Source organism: Chroicocephalus ridibundus, chromosome 3, assembly GCF_963924245.1.
Source record: "Chroicocephalus ridibundus chromosome 3, bChrRid1.1, whole genome shotgun sequence".
Classification (NCBI taxonomy): Eukaryota; Metazoa; Chordata; class Aves; order Charadriiformes; family Laridae; genus Chroicocephalus; species Chroicocephalus ridibundus.
Genome location: NC_086286.1, coordinates 25,785,452 through 25,808,207, shown reverse-complemented (window position 1 = coordinate 25,808,207; position 22,756 = coordinate 25,785,452). Strand labels below are relative to the sequence as shown.

The window sequence follows — 22,756 nt, the reverse complement described above, 5'->3', positions numbered from 1 at the left end:
TAAATCCTTCTTTCTCTCCTGGAGATTAGAAGGCATTGGAGCTTGCTGTATCATTTTGGGAGATAATAAATCACAGAGATGCAAAGATCTTGTTCAAAGATCAGACAAATCTGAAATTTATTTAGACAAATTTAATATTTATTAGCTAAGCCTATTAAGCTCGAGTCAAATTTTATTCATTCTTTGAATCACAATACTTATGGACATTCTCAGTGCTGTGAGCTGTAGCTTACAGGTCCTCTAAGCAGGAACTTTTCGAGGGAGTTTGAATGTACCAGTTTAAACCCTAAATTTTCCTAGTCTCTCCCTTTTGCAATTCCTTTCAGCCTCTCCAAAAGGAAGCAGGAACCATCCCATGCCTGGATCCTAACCTGGAAGCAGGAGGTGTTTATGCTTTGTAAAACCTAAAGCCTTGAAAAGATTGATAGACCAGCAGAAAAGAAATTGATGCTGCAGCATAATAACCATTGCATGAGGTTTTTTGTGTACTGTCTGCATGTCAGGCATGAAGCTTGTGACAAATTGCAAATACCAGTAGCAGAGCTGCCTGTTGGTGTTTTCAAAGCGACATGAAATGAATGGCTTTCAAAGTAGTTAACACATGAAGCGCAGGAACTGTAGTTTGTGTTGCCACCTTCTGCATATGTCTGTCTTTAGTAAGGTGTCTGCCCATCAAAGCACTTAACTTGGAGTATACAGGTGGTCCTAACTAGTACAGTAAGATCCTGTTTCTCTCTTCTGCTCGCTGAGTCTGTAAGTCTAGCTTTCACCCCAGTGTTCCCTTTCTGCTTCAGTTTTGTCAGATGCTATTGTCTCCTTTCACAGTGAAGCCCTCCAAATTCTACCTGTATCCCCAGATCAGAGGAATATTTCTTAAATAAAAGACCTCTGCGAAAGGCTTTCGATCATAACCTTACCCAGACCTGTCCTCCACCCAGACATCCACCTGCTGTGGTTGAGTCCGGGTGGGCTGCAGAAACCCCTGGGTTGTGTGCACTCCTCGCTTAGGGTTGTTCCGGTTCCTGCTGTCCTCCTACAGCCAGATCCCCTCTTCTGGCTCTGCACTTAGCTCCTGGAGGGAGGGAAATTATTTCCAAACTTTCTGTTGCCTTGGAGCGTTCCCTTCAGTGACAGGACAACTCCCTTTTCTGCAGTTATTTTCTACATGGCGGTTAAACCCAAAGGAATTCTTTTAAAGCACACAGACTTTATCCTTCATGAGCATAAGAGCAATACAGATTTTGGGGAGAATAATAAATAAATTCTAACTTGTCACTTCTTTGTTCAAGCAGGTTGGTTTCTAACTGTTTTTGCAGCTTCGGTGTTGGGGCTTTTAAAGGATACATTTACGTCAGATAAACAGTTTTATAGGGCCTAGAACCTAGCTGGCTTGAATGCATCTGAATGACAGCTTTTGTCTGAGAAAGGGTGGCAGATATGACTCATTAGTAAGTCAGTTTTGCTGAGCAGCTGTCTGCATAATTCTTCCAGTCTTTAATCACAAGAAGCAAAGCAAAGCCCTCTTCCCTGAACGTGTATGTATGTATGCACACACATAAAATTTATATACATAGTCTGTTTGTAACGTATGTGTAGAAATAGAAATGTATTTCAATATGTTTCTACATGTTTTTAGTTCAAGTAGATTGCGAACATAGGGTGAAAAGAGTTCTTGGATTCTTCAACATTGGGTACTAGTCTCCAGTGCAGATTACAGGCATATATTATACAAACTAAAAAGAAAAACATAGAATCAGAGAATTATAATACAGACAGCATTACTATCTCATTCAAAAGCAAGGCTCAAAAGCACATGCTTTGGGAGGCTGGAGAGTAGTTTGCTAAGTGTTAAAAGCATCCTAGTGTGCCTCTGAACAAGGAACTAGGATTTCCATTCTTTCTAAACCAAAGCTGAAATAAAAACACAGGACTCATGCAGTAGCTGGGCCATATGAGATTTATCGTTATACTGGAGAGTGAAAGAATGCTCTTGTCGAATGGCAGCTGGACAGCAAAGGAAGAAATCCCGGCTGAGAAATGAGTTTCCAGAAACTTTTAGGGGTATCTGACTTTTTGACATTGCTTGTTAAATGACTGCCAGGAAGCACAAGCTAACTCCTGACAAGCTGGGTAACGAAAGACTGCGTCCTCTGTATTTTATCAGAAGCATAATTTAAGGTGCTTCTATTTTAATCTTTGGATAGAAAAGCTGAAAGTAATGAAGTGGTGTGCTACGTCATTTCGTAAAAGTGAAGTGACTGGAAGATAGTACAAAAGCACATATTAAGAACCTGGTGTGGAACAAGGAGATGACTATTAGGGCAACTGGCTTGATGCAAACTCGTTTTTGCCCAATGCCTGTATGAGACAGTGGTGGGCTTCCAGAGGCTCACCTTCTCGGTTTATAACCTCTCTGTATTGCTTCTGCAGTTCTACAGACCCCTGCGTACTGAATGTAGCTCTACTGCCAACAGGCTGGCTTTTGTCAGTCATCTCCATCGGCTCCGTGCAGGGTCAGGGGACCAGGGGTTGAAATCCCTGACCTAGGAGAGTTGTCTTCTGTTTTCACAAAATGACTGCACTGTTTGAAAGGCTGTTTTAGCTCTCGTTTTGACAGAAAAAAGTCACAAAATTCTGTGTCTTAATCTGCAAGGGTATCTCAGTGTGGCCTCTATGGACAGATATCTGTGTGAACACAGGGATGTGATAATACAAAACTGTGCGATGTATTTGCCAGAAAGGGTTTCTAAATTATATAGGAACTGAAAAGCTGACATTCAATTAAAATGAGATTTATATTGTCACTCTCCTTTTCCCAGTGTTCTGATTTCAAGCAAAAAAGTACAGCCTGAATGCAGTGCTTATGTGTCTGTGGAGCTCAGGTCCTGTTTGGGAAAGTAAGGCAGGTCACGCCTGGCCTGTCCACTCTGGGCTCAAGTGTCTCTGCCTCTTTCCCCTGATGCTCTACTAAAGCTTATTCACGAATACAGGTGTAACGCCAGGTAGTTTGGGTGTCGTACAAGTTAGGACTTGTACTCAGACACAACTCATGCCTATCCAAAGATACCATACAGAGCTAGCCTAAGAATCCACGTAACTTAAAAATTGGGAGTTAAGTTCCTAAAATTCTGAGATAAAATTTTATCTCAGTTCTTTTTGCTATCAAAAAAAGCCCACATTTTTATCATTATAAAGACAATTAAAGAAGAGCAAATGGTAAAAGCCCTGTTACTTTTACTGTAACTATATAACACTGTCCTTAAAATCATTCCACACAGAGGTCTTGATTGCGTGCCAAGTGCTGGGTGACTCCTCCTCTACCCAGTCCTCAGTCATCTCATACAGAATCATAGAATCTTCATGGTTAGAAAGGACCTTTGAGATCGAGTCCAACCACACAACCTACAATCTCTGCCACTAGAGCATGCCCTGAAGTGCCACATCTACACATTTCTTAAATACCTTTAGGGATGGTGACTCAACCACCTCCCTGGGCAGACTGTTCCAGTGCCTGACCACTCTTTCAGTAAAGCAATTCTTCCTAATATCTAATCTAAACCTCCCCTGCCGCAGCTTCAGACCATTTCCTCTGGTGCTGTCATTATTCACCTGGGAGAAGAGGCCAACACCCACCTCTCTCCAACCTCCTTTCAGGTAGTTGTAGAGGGCAATGAGGTCTCCCCTCAGCCTCCTCTTCTCCAGGCTAAACATGCCCAGCTCCCTCAGCCTCTCCTCATATGACCTGGTCTCCAGACCCCTCACCAGCCTGGTAGCTCTCCTCTGGACACGCTCCAGCACTTCTAATAATATGACAACTAGTGGACAAATGCTCTGGAAGAAAAAGTAAGGCAAGCAAAATAATCTACATAGATTAAGAATTTAAACTGTCCACTGCCATACTCTAATGCCGACTGGTTCTGTACCGCTGAAGTAAAACAGTTTTTAAAGTCAGAATTTACTTTGCATATGGAATAAAAATAAGAAAAACGAGAAAAATTGCCACTGAGGCAGTCAGTAAAGTTTAATACTGTTAAGTAATTTTTTAGAAGTCAAGAAATTTCCGTGTTAAGGTCACGCAAAGTGTTTACTTTGCTGCAACATATGATAAATGTAAAGATTATATAGAGTTTTCATGATTCTAACTGTTTCGAGATTCAAAATGCACAGAGTTAGTATTGCTATTGTGTACGTTAGGATAAGCCAAAAGGCTCAGGTGACAGGAAGAAGTTATGAAGGAAGGAAAGAATGACGTGCCAAACTTGTGACAAATGAAGTAGTTGTGTTCGCTCTAGTAGTAAGGCATCAGTCAAGAAAAAAGGCTGAAGACCAAGAATGAAGTGGCAGAGAAAATTGAATCTAAGAGCACTGACAATGAATAGCGTGCAGTTTGAACACTGAGGGTGAGATCCTGGCCCTTAGTGAAGTTAGTGGGGAGCAGCTGCATGAGCCGGGCTGTTTATTTTGGGCTAAGGAAGTGTTACTATCCAATATTCCAGGTAAGTTTGTGCAGTGGATGTAGTCGGAAAGAAGATGCTACCCTGAAATTAGTGCCCTGAAATGTACATACGTTAGGAGTTATGTTATATATTATTTTCTTTTATAATTATGCTTGGGAATAGACTTAGATGGGGATATGCTCATAGGCACTGGCCAAACTAAGAAAAGGTGCCCTCTGTTCCAAAAACCTGAAAATGCAGTTACCCCTCCCGAAAAACCTGCAGGCAATATTCAAAGACTGTGTGACATAGTGGTATTGATCTCAGTAAACCAGCAACCTTACCTTACTGTCATCCTTGTTAGTAAGGAAGGCTCTGACAGAAGACTCTGAAGCAGAGTCCCAAACATGGGAACAGTTCAGGACAAAGGGTAATAGTGTGTCTTTGGAAACTTAATAACCTAGTGATGAAGAAGGCATCATCTGGCTATTCATGACTAAAACTATGTTTAAAACAATCGATAAGGTAAATCAGTAAAGTTACAAAGAAAGCCAATGAGAAATACTGGCCATAAAAATTACTTATATACAATATTTGACGGATTTATTTAAACAGGTAAATATATTATTTAATAAGAAAGAGTCTTTAATTAAAAAAAAAGAGGCAGCTGATGGGTCAATAAGATCATTAATTTCTTGAAGGAGACAAATAAGGAATTGCTATTCAAGTGTTTCTCATAACATAAGAACTTATAAAAATTACTTCGAAGCACATAAAAATCTCAAAAGGGAAATGCATTTCAAATGATCGACAAGTAAATTGCAGAACTTACTGCCACAGAATGACTTGGCTCCCAAAATACAAATGAGATCCAAAAGCAGTTAGATAAATTCAGGGCAAAATGACCCACCCACACCAATCTGAACACCATGATGCAGATGCAGCCTCCCACTCAGAAGGCCCCTAAAAATGTGCTTAGTTGGAAGCTAGGAGGATATATGAAGAGAAAGCATCACTTTGCCTGCTTGCCCTGATTCTTTTCCTAATTAGCTGTTGGCTAAAATGAAGAGACATAATAATAGCGGCTAATTGTCTTTTGTAGCCATCTGTCATGTTTTGTTAGGTCTGACCCAACAGAGTAGTTTTCGGTTAAGCTGTATCGTTTTTCCTGGAAGTCTGTAGGTATGGCGTAGCGCAGTTAGGAAATGCGTATCTGTAATGGATCTTTGAGCAGTTTAGATTGGCACACCTAAATATAAAAGACGTTGAGGTAGTATGGCTTCAAAAATGCGTAGCGATGAGATGAAGCTCTGAAAATGTTTTACATCTGGATCTGTATAAAACTTGGTCTTGATAGGCTGCCTAAACAGGTGCGTTGCTCTGGGTACATTCATCCTGTACAATAAACTGTTACAAAACATGAATGGTCCCATAAATTAATACTGATCCAGTGCTTTGCCATATGATGTCCTCACTGGAGACCGTGTTCCCATTTGCAGGTACAAGAACTTGTGATGAAAGTTCTTACTTAGTCCACTGAAATGAAACCCTGAAAACATATTCAGTAGGCTTTATAATGCCGCACACTGGGGTTTATAAGTCAAAGGAATATTTGTATTGTGTAAATTATAAAATCAATACAAGGGATGGTTTTCACCTGCTGCTTAGTTTGATGTGTCCCTTCCTACAGTAATGTAAACACCTGCCAGTGTCAGTGCTGCCGTACTTACTGTTGCCAAGTTGCACGTGATGTACAACCGTAAAAGAAGCTTTATTCTTCCAACCCAAAGGAAAATTAAATGCTCTTCCCCTTCCCTTTCCCCATCCTTTCTCCTTCCTCAGTGGGACTGAAAATTCCACACCGTTGAAGTGTGCCTTTCTGGTGTTTTAGTTGAAGGTATAGAAGTTGAAGGTATAGAAGATAAAACAGTGTAAAGTCTATGTAAAGATACCACCCCCAGGTGGCTTCTGTTGAAAACTCCGGGTGTTTAAAACGGCTTAGGTGTGGCAACAAGATCCCTGTGGCTGCAGAGATGCTGCTGTGGACTTTAAAGTGGCTGCTTTGTGCATCTGAGCTTTGAAAATGGCAAACTGGAAAAGGTGGATTTATGTTGGGATCCCATCATGAAAAATTGATGGCCTGTTTAATCCAGCGTTAGTATTCTGTCATTTCTGTCCAGATCACCTAACTTCCACGGGCGCTGTTTAGAAACAAAAATGTTTTCATTTGCAAATTATCAGTCTGTTTCGGGATTGAAAAAATTATTGCTACTGCACAACACTGTTCCTCTGCAATAGACTGCCCACACAGAAAAACATTCTGCTCTGCCCTATTGCTGAATATCTTTATGTGCATAATCATTGTTGGACAACTCGCCAAGCACAAACTATTAGTTAGTTAAAATGTTCATTTCAGCTTTGCAGTATTGCTTCCTCTGTTCTTCTGTTAAACACCAATTATTATTATTATAAGCATCATGATTATGAAATAAGTCCTGTTTTAAAGTTTGAGAATGAAATGCTAACTTACAATCCTTAAAATATTCATTGCAAGTTTAAAAATACTTTTTCTTGATGTGTAGTATTTGACTCGAATACTGGTATGTATCTGCAGTGGAGATAGAACTAAGCAAGAATACTGTTTGTGATAAGAATTTACAGGAGGTGACGCTGATGAAATAGGAAATGTTTCATATTTCTTGAGACTATGAAAATGTCACTGGTGGCAAGCTTGTTCATTTTAGCTGCTAGAACTGAATTTTTCAAGAACTACATTTATTAAGTATATAGTTGTATAAACTTAGAGATAAATGTTTGATACTTGACTGAATTTTTAAGTAATATAGTTAAGTTTTATAACTGTAAGTGTAATTGTTAATCTTTAATTGTTGAATTATCTGTTCTACAAAAGTATTTTAATTAATTGGCATTCATTTGATCCAAAACAATGCATGGACACGTTTTTTCTTGGAGTTTTAAAATGGCTGTGTTTTAAGAAGTACATTTGCTTGCCTCACTCAATAGAGGAATATTTGGGGAAATTCTCATTGTAAATCTTTGCCTATTGCATATTTTTCTTCACCAAATAGTTGCAACAGTAAAAATAATTGTGTTTGCCATCTAGCTAAGGTGATGCTGTTACTGATGTGGATTTTGCATTCTTCTTAATGGTCTGGAGTTTACAGCTCTGCTGCGTGCTGAAGTGCTTGGGTGTCTGCTGAAGATTAAATTGTAGCCTGACTGAATGATAAAACTCAAGCAGAGCAACACTGATCCTTTTCTGGTTTATTGATTGGATTAAATAAGTGATTTAATCAATTTACTGTGTAATGTATATTAATATTCTTGTTTCATGAATATTGACACAAATCTTTTTAAACTTGCAGCAAGTAGTGGCAGCAATAAATGCAGGAATCATACCTTTAGGAAACACATCTACTCAGATCAGTCACTGGGACTTGGGAAGTTCCTTCTTCTTTGCTGGCACTGTTATTACCACCATAGGTAGGACACAGCTTATTATTTTTTCATAGTAAATGAGCTGAAACTCTTCTGATTTCCAGTGTGTACATGTATTTGTTAATGGTAAATCTTCCAAATCTTCTGGTTTAAAGTAGAGAGTTGCTTTCTAGCTGCAGGGGCAGAAATTATAGCTGTCCGTAAGAATCCCTACTTGAGTAAATGATTCTTCTGTAGAAGAAAGATGTTCCTGTATATTTCTGTGAGGTGACTAGAAGAGGTTGTGGAAACATTTTCTGGGGGGAATTTGGTCAACTGTGTAATCACAAGTGTTAAATAGGGCATGATTTAAAGCACATGTGCATTAAACCTTGACTGAGATGTATGGAATTTCAAGTCTGTATAATCCCATTCTCTGCCGTTGTTTTCTCTAAATTGTGAAAAAGATGAGAACATGGTAAAGATTCAGTTCAGCTTAATTTAATCAGTTATGAGTGTTGTATCGATAGGCCGATTTACATTCGAAGGCTTACTTTGAGGCTTCTGTTGTGTTCAGAGAAGTCCAAAGCTGTAAGGTGATTTATCCATGCTCACAAGCCCAGGGAGTTTTCTGGATCCTTTTTGCATTTGAGAGCCACTGGCCCTCTGAGCAGGCGTGAACAGGAGCGGCGTTTCAGTTTCTCCCCTTTGACTACAGTATAGTACACATGGTGTATAGTTCAAAGCTCACAGAAGGGGCATCCACAAAGGTGGCTGGAAATTTGAAGAAGAAATCAAATGAGAAAAATGTAAGACCTACATTATTATGAAAGTAATGTATAAGAAATTTTAACGCTGTTACCATAATAATCTCTATGTAATATTTATATGCATATTGTGATGGAAGGGGATGTTCAAGTGTTGTACGTACCTTTGTTCTTTCTTTATGTGGAAGTGCATGAGTACTATATTTTTTGTATGTTTGACTATGTATACATGTCTATATACATATGTGTAAATGTTATGTCTACGTGTAATATTTTTTCACATCTAGGATAACTGAAACACAGGTTTAGTGAAAACAGAGTGAAACTTTTACCTCCCTGAGGTTAGTAACAAACTTAATGATTTTATAGTAGTAGAGCCACAAGAGAATAAAAAAACAAGTATTGAAAAATGTAATTTTAACACATTATAACCAAGAAAAGCAAGAACCTGGAAAGGATAGCTTTATGATCAGTCTTATGTTATCCTCTTCTGGCAGCACAAAATTTTTTGTTGTAGGAAAGTATCCATGATCCTGTAGAAAGTGCTTAGTATTTGTTTCAGTTCCAAATAAGGATACAAATTGAAGTATAAAAAGTGTTCGAGGAATTAAATGATTCAAAAATTATTTTAAAGCAGTGGAACATTTCGTTTCACTATTATTTTGTTTCTAAGTAAAACTAAGGCCTTTTTATTTAAAAATGTTTCCTGATTTAATTTATTGACCTGATTCAACTGAAACATGTGTGAGTCCTGCTTCTTAGAGGAGTGGGATCTGAAAAGGCATCCAGGCCACAGATCCACTGTCCCCAAGAGGCAAGATAACCCAATAGGAAATACATTTGAAAATTAATATTTCAGGTCATTTCTGCAAAGCAGCATCATTAGAATCAGGTCAGACTAGGCAACTGTAAATATTTGTTTCAGGTTTTATGATAGAAAACTGAGAAAATCTAGGGAAAAAAATCTTCAGTAAAATAGTTTGGCTTTGGAGTAACCGTTTTTCATCAGAGACCTTTTCTGATGGGAAACTCCCAGTCAGTTGCAGTTTTGAGCTTTGCTTCTTAGGACCCGAGGACAGCACGCTTACGTGAAAGCTGTAGTGTTGGTGGCATTGTCTTACTGCTATGAACCATCTTCCCTATGGTTCACAGGACTTGCAGTGTGACAGCAGGCAGAGAGCTGTCATGAAAAGCCCTTGGAATTGTGACTTTCTCGGGAAAATGTTGCCAAGTGTAAAAGTTGGGTGTGCTTTCCTTTATTTTTTATATTATTAAATGCCATCAAGTGATTTTCTGTTCAGAGCAGTATCTCTTCATATATGAGTAACCTTTTGAAAATGAAGGCATTCCTTCCAATTAGGGGGCATATGGTTATCATGTAACTTGGTATTTCAATTTCTCAAGAGACTAAAACGTGGTTTATGAGCATCTCCAGAGAGACTCCATAGGTTTCAGCCAAACACTACGGATATTGTCTATGGACAAAGACAGAACCGTATGAATTCGCAAAACAACTTTACAGAAATAATGTGTAAAAGTGATTTTATAAATATGAATAAAATTTATAAATATTCTGTCCTTTAGACTGTATACCTTAAGAAGTACTTGAATAGAAGAAAAGAGGATTACTAGCATTTAGAGAAAATGATAGCTTTCCAGTGTTGCAGCAAATTCTCTAGCTTTTCAAACCTCTTATTACTATAATTTTACCTTATCATTTATCCCATACTTTTCCTGGCGATATCTCAGAATCAAAGAAATTCAAATGGAACCACGATTTTATTTATGGGTAGTGTTTCCCAAACCTTTCTTTAATGACAGTAGCACTTGCATCCCACCAGTATTTGGTTCCTGGGGAGAGAGGCTAATAAATAAAGCCTTTAGCATTTCCCTAAGCAATAAGTTATTGTTTTACAGTTACTGTTATTATGGTATCACAGTAGCGATGAACATTTAAGTGAAAAATATTGACCGTGTATTTTGGTGGCTATTGGCAGCAGTCCAGAACAATCTGTAGTTTCTTACTCTTCTGGGTCTCCTGTAGGCTGCTGAAAAGCTCTGTGATGGGGACGTGTAAATCTATTAAGCTTCAAAGCCAGCTAACAAAAGCAGAGGTAACACTAGAGAAAGCATGGCTCGGTGTTTATTTAACAGGTTTTTTTAATGCTCTTATAATCCTTCATGTTACCAATAAATGTTACAGTGCATATTATAAAATTAATAAAGTCAGTTTTAACAGAACATATTCCGTCATACTGCTACTAGGTCTTTCCTAAGAAGTGGATTTAATTGAGAGGTCAGGGTCAAACAATTTCACAAGACTTTATCTAGAAAAGACCCTTTGTAGCTTTTTTTTCCATGTCTGAGCGGGTTGGTTTTGACCTTGCGTTTACTGCTATGCAACAGCATAAAACTCGTTTCAGGAATGGACCTCACTGGTTATAGGTTTGGCTTGCTTAGGTAGGCGTTCTCGCTTGTGGATATGTTTCTAGCACAAATACGCCTCATCTCAACAAAGAAATGTGAAACTACGTGATTACTCTGTGCCTTTGGAGAAGTTTCAGAGAGTCCCTAAGAGGGAAAGGGGTAACAGGGAAATGGGAATGCAAAAATTGGCTATGAAAAATATTGTTGCATTGTTCCGTGGGATAATGTGCATGCTGCAAAGCACAAAAGATACTCTATTTTTCTACCTGAAAATGTCATTATCCAGTCAGTCCTGTTCCAAGACCAGATGTCCAAAGAAAAGGAAGAAGAGAGTTGACAAGAAAAGCAAGAAAAAATGGTAACTCAATCATAGAGCTGGAGATAGTGCTGAGGAAGAGGGGAAAGTAATCTTCATGTCACCTCTTTTCGAGAGCCCATTGTTGGCTCTGTACATGTTTTTTTATCCTCTAGATCATTTCCTTCAATAGGTAGCTTAACTCAGAAATGGGCATACAGACACAACCTGTGCACACCCTGCTTCCCCCCAGACAACTTACATTTTAGGGCTCGAGGAAGTTTTACATTGGCAGCAGGGTAGGAAAGGAGACCTCTCTTGCTGCAGGCTTGAGACCTGTGTCTAGAAAAATGAAAAAACAGAGTAGACATGCCAAGGCCTTGAGCTTAGCAGTTGTTTTACCAAATGACTGCCGTCTCAGCACATGAAAAATGTAGTGTCAGAAACCATAATATCAGAAACCGTGTCATGAAAACCTCTACTAGACTCCTATGGATCTTCAGCTATAATAGCTGTTATTATTTCTGCTGTTATTCCAGCCAGTCTGTAATGACTTTTTCAATCACTGCAAGTAGATATGTAGTGGAAGGGGCACTTGCTCAGACTCCTGGAAGATAGAGTATCTTGAATAGCAGTTGCGCAGACGTCGGGAGTGCCAGCAACCCCACTGGTAGCTGGTTTGCCAGAGTGCATCCTTTCAGACAGAGTCGTGTCTACGTGGGGGTGAGCTCACTGCACTCCGTTAATACCTTAGCACTTGAGGATACTTTGCAGCCGTATTGATGTCCAATAATTGCTAATAACTGTGTCTACAAATCAAAAAAGGAAGAGCACATAACTTCTTTTTGTACTTTTACACTTTTTTCACCAGCCTTTGATTTTTGAACCCAAACTTCTCATATGCACTGGAAACTGAACCTCTTGAGAAGTTCACTCGTGACTTTAACTTAGTCTTTAACATAGCTTCATGCATCTAGCGATATTAATACAGTTATGTTTTTTGTGTCCAAAAGCTTAGCAACCGTTACTAAAGTGTGCAAAGGAATGTGAGTCTTTTTTAAAAAAAGACACAAATTGTAAATATTTATGTTTTAGGGAACAGTTGTGAATAGCAAGCAGCTAAGATTCTGAAAAAAGACTAATATTTTTGACTAGAAATTTGAACTTGATTTGTCACTTTTAGAGTTGCAATTAGTTATGTATCTTCAAATGCAGTTTCACTGTAAGGAATACTTTATGCTGTTTTTCCACTGCCTGGACACAAGCTTTCCTTGTGAAGGCAGGGTATTTTAAGAAGTCTTAATACATTGCTTATTGATTTAAAAGAATAATAAAATCCTGCTGCTAAATCTGTCCCTTCTGGCACCATTTCACTGCATTTTTGAAACATAAAGTAACAGAATAATGTGTTGATAAGTAAAATATACAAAATATGTTTGATGTTACAAAAAGACAAATATTTTTTATAATCAAATGTGTTACCTATCATGGCAGATAATCATAAAGACAAAAAATTGCAAACGATGTTGAAAAACATGTTCAGAAAAGTGAGAAGCATAATGTATTTATGTTAGAGCCATTTTCATTTTGTTTTTGTTTGTTCCACCAAAGAAGAAACATCTATCAAGGATGAGCATAAAAATTAAATTTGAAAAGATTACTCCAATTTGCTTATCGCAATACAAAGGCTGTGATTTCTGTTTCTGTATTTGCTGGGATTTCTGTTTGTGTATTTGAAAGGGAAGAAAAAAGAGCGTCGAGTGCAAGTGTTGAGGTGATTGAGGAGGGGGCTGGTGAAAAGCCCCTAAACGTAAAAAATATAAAATGCATTTTCCTGAAAAATACTATGATGTGATTTTTCTCCATCATATCAGTATTCAAATCTGCATTTAGGACTGTGGCTTAAGTGAACTTGACTACGTGGTGGACATTGCAGTATACAGCTTCTGAGGATCTGTTTCTTTCAAGGCTCCTCAACTCAAAATAATCTTCTTTGGATCCTTTTCCAAAGCAACAGGTAAAATTTCATGAAGGCAGGGTCAGGATGCATATATCCAGATTTCATACAGCTTCTAGCAGGGGTACGTGTGTGGCAAGGCTGAGTATAACCAGTCGGTAAGCCCAGCTGCAGAGCAATGCAGAAAAAGAGTCGTTAAGATTTATGGTCTGTGAAAATGTGGTAGTGAGAGACACGCTAAAGAGGTCACTGGGGAATGAGGTGGAAATGCTCCTTCCATCTCTTACTCTGCAGAGGACTCCACCGAAAACTCCTGCTGTCTTACCGTGATTTCATATCGAATCAAAGTGTGTTAAATATGTATATCTCATCTGATAAAATGTCAACAGAAAAAGAACTAGTTTGTTTAAAAAAAATCCCCCTGAGATCTCTTCAGAATTCATTCTTTCCTCTAGGTTAGTATTGTGCTTCCTTCCCATCCCCATGCTGCTGTTCTTAATAGACGGTGTTAAAACTAAAATAGCTTTTTAGTCTCTATTTGTTCCATTCTAATTTTTCTCCTTTGCTTCTTTTGTTGCTCCTGCAAAAAAATGTCTGAATTTGACCCAGTTATTGGCTGTTGACAGATAGTGGTTCCCTCGTGCTCTGGGGAGACCTGTTAGGATTTGGCAATAAAATTCTCCAAATATTTCATCTGAACAGAGCATACTCTCTCCCAGGACAGCAGCGACTAAACAAGATTTCCTTTGTAACTGTTCCTGCCAGGAACAGTGCGGAGGGAGCGTATTACCACTGTGCCCTCAATTTTCTCCTGCATTTGTTCAGGCAGCGAGAAACAGGGCTTATCTGACGTGAATGCTAAGGAAATAACACTTGGACTGTACAAGGTTCAGAGGTACTAATTAGGATAAGACTGCTGGGAGCTAGGGAACCTGGAACAGTGGTGGAGGAGGGACCATGGTGAAGAGCTGAAAGGAAATTGTATTAGGTGAAGAGCTCAGAGGCATCGAGGGCTTGTATATCAGAAAAATGAAATTGAACGAGCAAATCAGAGGAAAGAAATTGAGCCTCACTGACCAAAACAACCGAAACTAAGAGGAGGGGAGGACCACTTTTTTACCTGCGCATGCCAGAATACTCAGCAATGCTAAGCGTGGCTCTGAAATTGAAGAAATGCAAGTTTACGGGATGATACACAGCTTTCATTACACAGAGAAGTGCTATTTTTTCTATCAGTCAGCCCCTTTTTGATATAGAGGTATCTGACGTGCAGGTATATGGTAAATTGCAAGCACTTGCGTGTTCTGTGGGGCATATTCGTAACAGAAAGAATCTGATATCTGGTGATATTGTTACTTTAAATTATTAGTTATATCAGAAAAGCTTAGGGTGCTGTAGCCTCTTAGTAGTGTGAGTGTACGAGGGAATTTTTGTTGACCAGGTAAGTTCTGAATTCTGGACAAGAACTTTGGCAATGGATGGTATAAGGGGATGCTGTCTCTTTAGAGAAGGTGGTGGCACCAATGACATTTCACATCACTTTTCATATCTTTTTTGCACTGATCTTTTTTACACATTTTTACACATTTTTGGTCTTTTAATCTTGATTCAGGGCACTGCCAGCTACTTACTTTTCTTGTAACATGGAGTTTCCGACTATGTTTATAATCTGGAATAATTTTTCCGACCACCTGGAATGTTTTTCAACGTTGGTGAAAACATCGGGTTTGTCAAAATAGCCTTTTTAATTTCGTCGATAAGCTTCCTTCTAGGCAGCACTGATGGTTTTGTTTTGGTGTGGTGTCTGTTTGTTGTTGGACCTTGCAACGCAAGGGGGAAGATGTACCATTTTGCAGTTTGATGTGCTTGCACATTCTGACCTTTTAATCTTCCTTCCCCTCAAAACCAGCAAAAAGTTGTGTTGGGGCAAACCGCCAGGTATGCAGCTTTCCATCGCTCTTTTGTACCTTCTGTAATTTCCTAAACAACAGACTACAATTAACGCAGTTTTGCTGAGGTCTTGCTGTGGAGCGAAAATGACAATTCGTCAGTTGTGACACAGTCCCCAATTTATACTGCAAATGAGCACTGAAATTTTCACAGCTTACTCTGTTAATGCTAGTGTGCTAATGGAACTGGATTTTGTTTTCTCTCTTCGGATCTCTTGTCACGGGCTGATCAGTATAGGGTTCCTCAGCCTGCCGATCATGGCCATTTTAATTTCCAGGTTACGAAAGCTCGTTGTTATCAATAAAGGAAAGGCTGCCAGGAAGAACTGCTGAATATAGTTACATTGTTTGCAGAATGCTAGGATGAATGAAATTATTTCCTGCTTCCTTTTTTGTTTATTTTCATAATTGCATCAGGAGTGGTGCAACCAACCATGAGAACCTCAAATCCCATAAGCAAACAGAAGCAGAGGACTTTGGAAAATGCAGGAAAAAATGAATGTTTTGTGCTTTGTTTCTACTAAACAAGAAGTAACAAAATCGGAGTCACTTAGTGTGCAGGGTTTAAAGGTCGAAAGAAAAGCACCTGTGTATATATCCCATCAGGACGATCTGTTGGTAAGTTCCCCTTTGACCATTTAAAGCTGTTTACCATTATGTGCTGCTTTATTCACAGCTGTTTGCACTTACTGTTTAGCTGAGCTGCTAAACAGGACCAGCTTTTAAAAAGGGGATGGCAGCCATAATCAATGCCAGATTTTTTTTTTATTTTTTTTTTTAAATTTTTTTATACTAGTTACTGTAACCTCCTTTGAAAGTGAAGCTGACCATCTCGGCTTGAATTCATACCTGCTGGTCACTTTAGAAAGTAAGGCACTTTTTAGATGCCTTTGGCACAAGTTCTGGATTCTAAAGACTTGAAGATCCGTTCTGGAGCAGTTTGTTAAATCTGGTCAGATAGCACGTTGCTTTATACCAGGTGAGAACCTGCCTAATAGAAGTCCTGCTCAGTTTGCCTATCACATTGACCTGAATGTAGGATGAGGTGGTTTTTCTTCCTGCCAACTAAGATCTGAAGATCTTAGGCTTGTGTTGTGTTGAGGCTTTGCTCAATGTACACATCCGCTTGTACATCTGCTTACGAGTCCCAGGAATGCCCCTTGGCATCTCTGGCTGGTTGGAGCGGGGCAGGGGCTAGTGCTCACGGAGGATAGCTGGGCCTCAATATTCCAGTCGTGTACTGAATTGGAGATCTAGGATCTGATGAAGAAAAGGCTCAGGTGGCCAGGACAGACTCTTTGCGACCAATTCACTCGAATATTTGTATGTAAACTGGGCTGTATCATCCCTGACAGCTGGAATTAAAAACCTCATGGGTTCTATTTCCATGATATCTGAAAGATAACTACTCCCACCCACCCCCCTCTGAGAATAAAGAAATGGAGTTATGCTGATAGCCTAGAAAGGCTTAAAATTTTCTTGAAGTGAACTGCCAGTACTATAAAATTTGATGTTGTGCCACCAGCATTATAGAGTAAAATAGCATTAAAGTATCACTACAGCGCATGACAATATCCATTAGCATTTTATAGAAGTGTTTCTTTTTTATACACTGAGAGCTCTCTATATTTTATAGATCTGTCATTATTGCCAGCAGCTTGGTTCCATTAAAAAAACTGAAAAACCAAAAGAGAATCTGGGTAGAAATACAGGCAAAGGGGAAATTAACAAAATCCATTAACTTTTTTCAGCGAGTTGTTTGCTGTATTGAATCCTCTGGTGCTTTGGAAAATCTCACCCTCTGGTCTCATCCATTTTGAAAGAGCTGCATCAGTTGGTATGACTGCAAGTAAAGTTCTAGCTCACATCTCAGTGTGGGTTAGAAATCCGTATTTTTCAGGAGTACAAGTTTATTTCTACAGTAACATGCATATAGAACGCATATGCAGTGCTTAAGGTGAAGAGGATAAAAAGTGACAAAAGCTGATTTGACCTACTAATGCAAGTGTAATCATTGAGTACAAAAGTTATATTCTGATGACTTCAGTTTTTCATTTGGGAGGAGCAGACATTTACAAAAGATGATTGTTACTTGCAAGTCAATAGTAAGACAGGTGGTAAAAAGGAGTCACAGGATGCATACTTTAGTTGGCAGTGAAGAAAAGCCCTGTGTATGCATTATCAACCCTTTTCTTGTCACACTGGGTTTCACCAATGAATAGCTAGATGTTTTCCCAGGTGTGGAAAAAAAAAGGGGTGTAAGCTAAAGGAAGGACAATTGTCTGCTACATACTAGCTGAAAGCGAATAAATATGTGTGGTAGTACAACTATTAGCCTGGAAAGCATATAATGAGTTGCTCTGTATCTCAAGGTGTTCTTATATTGGGTACTAATGGTTATAATTTTAGTCTGGACTTGTGCAGCAGGATCAGGAAGAATAATAACTTTTTCCTTCTAGTTTAAATTAATTTCTGAAAGTCATCCTATTCTAGCTAAGGTAGTCTTGGATTGATATTTATTTATTTATTTATTTATTAAGAGAAGCGGTTAGAAATATTCTTTGATTAGCATCTAAGTTTTTGGCTTTTTGGTTCTGTAGGGACAAATCTGCAAATAGTTTTACTGTGCGGCTTCATGTGCTTTTGTCCCTTTTCTGTGCTTGTATGGGATTCTGATGTATTTTGCAGGACCAGTAACCGGGGCCTAGAGAGATCCAAGCATAATTAAAGAAAAAATATTACTTCATATGGACATCTTTACTATGGATGTTTCATAGCAAAGATAACTGTAAATTGAAGCCTCACTTGGTGGACAGACATTTGATGGCAATCACAGTCCCAGTTGGCTTCCCGTACCTGCAGGGATCCTTCCTCAAGACCAGTTGTCCACCTGAAATCAGTCATTCAGTATGCTCAGATATTGTGGGTATGGAAATCTTAATTTAATATTTAGACGAATAGGCAGTATCAAGCAGTCTGAGTAGGAAAAATAATTCCAATCTGGAGAATTCAAATACTTTACAAAATCCATCGAGGCAAAGGTGCCTTTTTTTTTAACGCTTTGAATGTAACTACATTTTTTCCATTCCATATAACTTGTTATTCTTTTCTATAAAACATATGTTTAAGCTTTGGTATCCAGAGTTAAGACTCTATCAGGTTAAGGATGACATTATTTGAAAGTGTCCGTGGTGTTTCTCATCTGCCAGAATGTCATGAGGATGCTTGAAATTGTAACCAAATGGAAGAATTCGGTGCATCACTCTTGTTACCTCTCTTGTTTTGGATAGCCAGACTCTGACTGTCACTTTTAAATAATTCCTTCCTTGCTTTCATCACCTCTTGCTGTATAGATTTTTCATCTCGCTTCCTTTCTCCGGCATAGAATCTGAATTAAATGCTTCTCAAGAATGGATTGATGAGGCTTGCTACTCGTGGGGCTAACAAATAAACTCTTTTCTGTCACTGGGGTGAGTTGTACAACTTATTTTAGTTCAGAAAAATACTCTTTTTGGTAAAGATAAATACTTGAAGGATCAGATTGCTTTTATTATGTGTTAGCATTTTGTTAACCTCTGAAAACTTTCACCATCTGAGAGAGACTGCATAGGAAGGAAATTCCCTCCTCTTGTCTACAGTTGTTGTTTCTTTGTGTCCAAATTCAGAATATGGCTTTTCTAGCTCTTCAGCCCCCAGGATTGGCCGTAGTGAGGATTATTTGTTCACCTGTAATTTGTATGGATGACCTTGGTTCACAGATCTTCGAGGCTTTTTGCTGTGTGATGCATCACAGCAAACAAATAATTGTGGAACCAGCACGGTGCTTGCCATCCACTGTTCAGATCTCTCTCCTGTTGTGTTGTTTTGTCAGTCTTGTTTATTTAGATCACAGACCTTTTGAATTGTGTGTTTTGGGTCATAATGGTAACAACACAATCAAGTTCAAGATCTCTACAACTACCTGAAAGGAGGTTGTAGTGAGGTGGGGGTCGGTCTCTTCTCCCAAGTAACAGGCGGTAGGACAAGAGGAAATGGACTCAAGTTTCACCGGGGGAGGTTTAGGATGGATATTAGGAAAAATTTCTTCACCAAAAGTGTTGTCAAGCATCGGAACAGGCTGCCCAGGGCAGTGGTTGAGTCACGATCCCTGGAGGTAGTGATGGACCTGTTGATATTAAGGGTCTTTTCCAACCTAAATGATATCCCAAGTACCTATATTGCTCGGTTTAACCGATAATGTGTTAGGGAGATATCTTACACTATGCAGTTAAAATTGCTATTTTTTATTTCCTAGCTCTGCATTGAAAAAAACCTCCTGCATCAGAGTTCTCTCAGATTGAGGATCTGTACTACTTCTAGTTTACGTTATCTAATTTTATGTGATATTTGAATACTATTTAAAAAAAATAAAACAACACAAAAGACTAACTTAAAAAGACTGAAACATTTTTTCAATGTAGTAGTGTATCTTTTACTCTATAATCTTTTCATTAAATAAGATAAAGTAATGTCAGAGGCTATTAGAGTAGGTAACATTCTCTATAGGAAATCGGTAATTTTAATGGCTTAAAAAGGTCTTTGATTATATATTGTTGGCACCCACTCTAAAGTCATGTTGGCAGTGTGAATGTAGTTTTAGATTTGGACATAAATATACTGAAACACATTTGATGTCACCAAATGCTTTTAGAAATCTGCCAGTAACGTTGCTGGGTTAAACCTTTTCTCTTCAAGCAGACCCAGAGGTATCATTTCATGCCTTTATTGTACTGCAGTTTGATAAACTTCACTCTGATGAGAAGAGCAAAAAAACAGCTTGCGGGCCTGATAAACAACCATGGTTGCTGCTTGGAGAAATGGGTGCAGGAAAATACATTTGCTAGAATTCAGGAAGTGTTAGGGCACCGACAGCCATGGCGGTGCTCCTGGTGAAGGCAAAGAAACCTTTGCTCTCTGGCTTGCTCTATTCTTTCCCTGATATAAGAACGGATGGTGGATGGGAAAGGAGATATATTACGAGTTGTAAACCTTGCTCCACATTTTGGACAGTGTAATTGGAAAGTGCAATTCAACAGCCTCAGAAGGGAGAACTTCTCTGACCATACGTCTGTCTACTGTCTGGTTAAGAACTGGCTAGAGAAAATGTCCGTGTCAGAACAAAAATCCATTATCTGATTCACATCTGGTTCCATTACAGATCATCAAGACTTAGAAATTTTTAATTTTTTTCTGTGTCTCGTTACGGGATTTATTGAGCTTCTGCTGAGTCCTGAAGTGGTATTTTCTTAGGCTACATAAAAATGTAATTTAGGTTTGCATTTGGCTGAAATTCCTTATTTTGCTGTGAGAACATTTGTGGATCATCTGTGTGGAGAGGCTTCTATAAATTTGTAATGACTTGTGACAGACTATTATTAATATATTTTTCATCCTAGTAAATAGCTTTTAAATTTATACTTGCAAGCATTGAATGCTCGTCTGAACTTTTGAGTGCTAGTTAGTCATTGCCGTTGAATTGTTCAAAATTTTCAGATCTATAAACAAATATGAAATACGAATTTGATTGTTCAACTAAACTGCTAGTCCCTTTCGTCCACTATAGGTCAGTGAAGATTTGAAGGAGTCATTAGTCTGTACTCTTCGCTCTGTTTTTATCTTGCAATCTTCAAGCTATGCTTTTCTTGTGATTAGGTAAAAGCAGCGGTAACCAGTGTGGTTCTGCAGCAATAATTAGAGAAGAAATGAGTCAGTGCCATCAGAAATGTACACGCATTATGACTGAGCAATTGCTACTAGTAGAATATTAATGTGAAAATAGTGTTCGATAAGAGTGAAGATATTGAAATGCAATAATTAGATATTTAATTGCTAGACCTCTTGTAAATATATAGATTCATAGGTGCCTCTGAAGCTGCAGTATTACTAATAGAGTGGGTTTGGTAGATCTGGCAGAAAAAGGAAAACAAAATTGTATCCTTCTACCAAGCCAGTTGACTTTGGGTTAGAGTACAGGGTTAAGACAGCAAAATGTCCTTCTTTCTTTTTATTTTCACTGACTTACTTGCAGGAGAGACAAATGTTTTCATGGAATGCTTCACTGGTGGGGTGAGAAACCTGAATTGCATCTCCATGCGTACAGTGTCAATTTGTCTGGTATGAAGGAACATGAGCGTGTTGCAAAGACCAAGGCTTATGCTCCATTTTAAAGGGTGGAGTTGCAGGAACTGCAGATGGTGGATACCTAGTCTTGGAGATTTATGTGTTGGCTTATAACAGAAATGATCATTTGATATCTTAAGTTCAGCTTTTTTGTTTCATTGAAATAGTGATGCATCGAGAAGTTCCTTCAAGCACAGTAGGAAGGGTGTGTTATGTTATGCCGTGTTCTGTCTCCCTTTGAAGTAACCAGCCCTGGCAATTGCCCCCAGTGGTAATTAGCTTGATGATAGCACAGTATGGCAAATATTTGATCCTGTACACTAGGGAGATTTACAGAGTTAAATACCCTCGGTGATCAATAACATCAGGGAAAGAGAGAGAGACAGGAAAGAAATTTGAATTTATTTTTACAATTCCCAATTAAATTTTAAATTATTTTTACAATTAAATTTTAAATTATCTTTAAAATTAAAATAATTCTCAGATGAATCTAGTGAAGGCAATTCATAAACCTGGGAATGGTTATATGAAGGAGTAGATGGTAGTAGGGTATGATCAGTATTTCTTGGTGATCTATTAAGAGTTAGGAAGAATGCGCTTTGTAGGGATGTCTTCTGTTTTGAGCAAGCCTTACTACATAGCAATAGAACCACAGCATTTTTTGATGAAGAAAAATGACTATACATCACTAGAATTCAATAATGGGTGACTACTTCTGTGTAAGAATCGGTATGATTTCTAGGAAAAGGCACCATCTTTTACTAGAGCTGCTCAAAACAACTGGAAGAACAGATAAGCTTTTTGGGCATAGCTGAGGAAAGCCTCATTTAGCCAAAATACTGTTGTTTTCCTAATTGTATGAGATACTCTACTCAAGGATATTTAGCTTTTCTATCATTTTACCTCACTTACGTTCTTCTACCGTCCTGATTATAAAAGAACTATTATGAGGCCTCTCTATGAAATATTTGAACCATCTTGCAGACACTGAGACTCATGTCTTCACTCTCAATTAAACATTTTAAAAGGTTTATTTATTCTCACTTAATTTTTAAAATGAGATTCCCATAATGGTATGTTGCTGGATCATCATAAAATATCAAGTACAGTGGAAGTGTAAAGATCCATCTGTGCTACTCTTCCCCGCCCCCCTATCCCACCCCTCCCATGTTTTATGTTTGATATTTAAAGCACCTCAGCCTTACTTGTTGTACAATGTTTCTCTCACTGGTAACTTACTGGGACTAATTAGAAATAATAATTCTTTCCATAATATGCTGAAAATAAGAGATCGGGTTTAGAATAAAGGAATTTAGAGATATGATTCA

General features: G+C 38.4%; 1 protein-coding gene across 2 annotated transcripts in view; it reads left to right on the top strand.

The window, feature by feature from the left end:
- KCNK2 (potassium two pore domain channel subfamily K member 2) overlaps positions 1-22,756 on the top strand; it is a 134,209-nt gene that overhangs the window by 60,206 nt on the left and 51,247 nt on the right. For both annotated transcript variants that reach the window (XM_063328463.1, XM_063328464.1), the window contains exon 4: positions 7,823-7,940. In XM_063328463.1, the coding sequence (XP_063184533.1) occupies positions 7,823-7,940 (118 nt within the window). The remainder of the gene's footprint in view (positions 1-7,822; positions 7,941-22,756) is intronic.